General features: G+C 59.5%; 1 protein-coding gene across 1 annotated transcript in view; it reads right to left on the bottom strand.

Moving 5' to 3' along the window:
- The window catches only part of LOC120513545 (2-hydroxyacyl-CoA lyase 2-like), an 8,908-nt gene extending 7,890 nt beyond the window's left edge, over nucleotides 1–1,018 (bottom strand). The window contains exon 1 of the mRNA XM_039733085.1: nucleotides 893–1,018. Coding sequence (XP_039589019.1) covers nucleotides 893–922 — 30 coding nt within the window. The 5' untranslated portion in view covers nucleotides 923–1,018. The remainder of the gene's footprint in view (nucleotides 1–892) is intronic.
- Nucleotides 1,019–1,528: the final 510 nt, after the last annotated feature.

Below are 1,528 nucleotides of genomic sequence, written 5' to 3'. Positions count from 1 at the left end.
ACAGGGACAGAGCGACATGAGGGGCATGGGGACAGGGACAGAGGGACAGGGGACAGAGGGACATGGGGACAGGGACAGAGGGACAGGGGACAGTGGGACATGGGGACAGGGACAGAGTGACAGGGACAGAGGGACATGGGGACAGGGACAGAGTGACAGGGGACAGAGGGACATGGGGACAGGGACAGAGGGACAGGGACACAGGGGAGAGAGTGACACAGGGGCAGGGACACAGGGACAGGGACCTGGGGACACACAGGGGACAGTGACACAGGGACACAAGGACTGACACAGGGACAGGGACAATGACAGTGACAATGACAATGACATAGTGGCAGTGACGGTGGCAGTGACAATCACAGTGACACAGTGACAGTGACAGTCACACAGTGACAGTGACAATGACACAGTGACACAGTGACAGTGACAGTCACACAGTGACAGTGACAATGACACAGTGACATGGTGACAGTGACAGTCACACAGTGACAGTGACAATGACAGGGTGACAGTGACAGAGTGACAGTGACAGTAACATGGTGACAATGACAGTGACAATAACACAGTGACAATGACAGTGACAGTCACACAGTGACAGTCACACAGTGACAGTGACACAGTGACAATGACAGAGTAACAGTGACAGTGACAATGAGAGTGGCAGTGACACAGTGACAATGACACGGTGACAATGACATGGTGACAGTCACACAGTGACAATGACAGTGACAGTGACAATCACACGGTGACAGTGGCAGTGGCAGTGACAGTCACACAGTGACAATGACAGTGACACAGTGACAATAACACAGTGACAGTCACACGGTGACAGTGACAGTGGCAGTGACAATGACAGGGTGACAGTGACAATGACAATGACAGCAGCAGTGACCTTGTGGCGCACGAAGGTGTCGAACTCCATCAGGCTGAAGCCCAGGGAGCCGTCCCCGAACAGCACCCACACCTGGCAGTGCCACCCAGCGTCACCAGAGTGTCACCCAGCGTCACCGAGTGCCACCCGGTGTCACCCAGTGTCACTGAGTGCCACCCGGTGTCACCAGAGTGTCACCCGGCGTCACCGAGTGCCACCGAGTGCCACCCAGTGTCACCAGAGTGTCACCCAGTGTCACCGAGTGCCACCCGCAGGTGGCCCTGGGGACTGTCCCCAAGTGTCACCCATGGACACAGTGGGTGGCCCTGGGGACCCTCTGGTCCCCCTGATGTCCCCATCCCCAGTGTCCCCCAATGTCCCCCCCTGTCCCCTCACCGGTTCCTGCTCTCGGTGCCGCTCTCGGCCTCCTGTCCCTGTCCCTGTCCCCGTGTCCCCTGTCCCCTGTCCCTGTCCCCTCACCGGTTCCTGCTCTCGGTGCCGCTCTCGGCCTCCCGCAGCCGCTGCAGCCACTCCCGGGGGCACGAGAACCCCGGCAGGCTCCGGGCCAGCGCCACCACCAGCGCCGCGGGGTCACCTGCGGGGACACCAGAGTGACACCGGGGACACCAGAGTGACACCGGGGACACCAGAGTGACA

This window comes from Passer montanus, unplaced genomic scaffold, assembly GCF_014805655.1.
Source record: "Passer montanus isolate IOZ18808 unplaced genomic scaffold, ASM1480565v1 scaffold820, whole genome shotgun sequence".
Classification (NCBI taxonomy): domain Eukaryota; kingdom Metazoa; phylum Chordata; class Aves; order Passeriformes; family Passeridae; genus Passer; species Passer montanus.
Note: the sequence above shows the minus strand (reverse complement) of the source record. Positions and strands in the feature narration are given on the sequence as shown.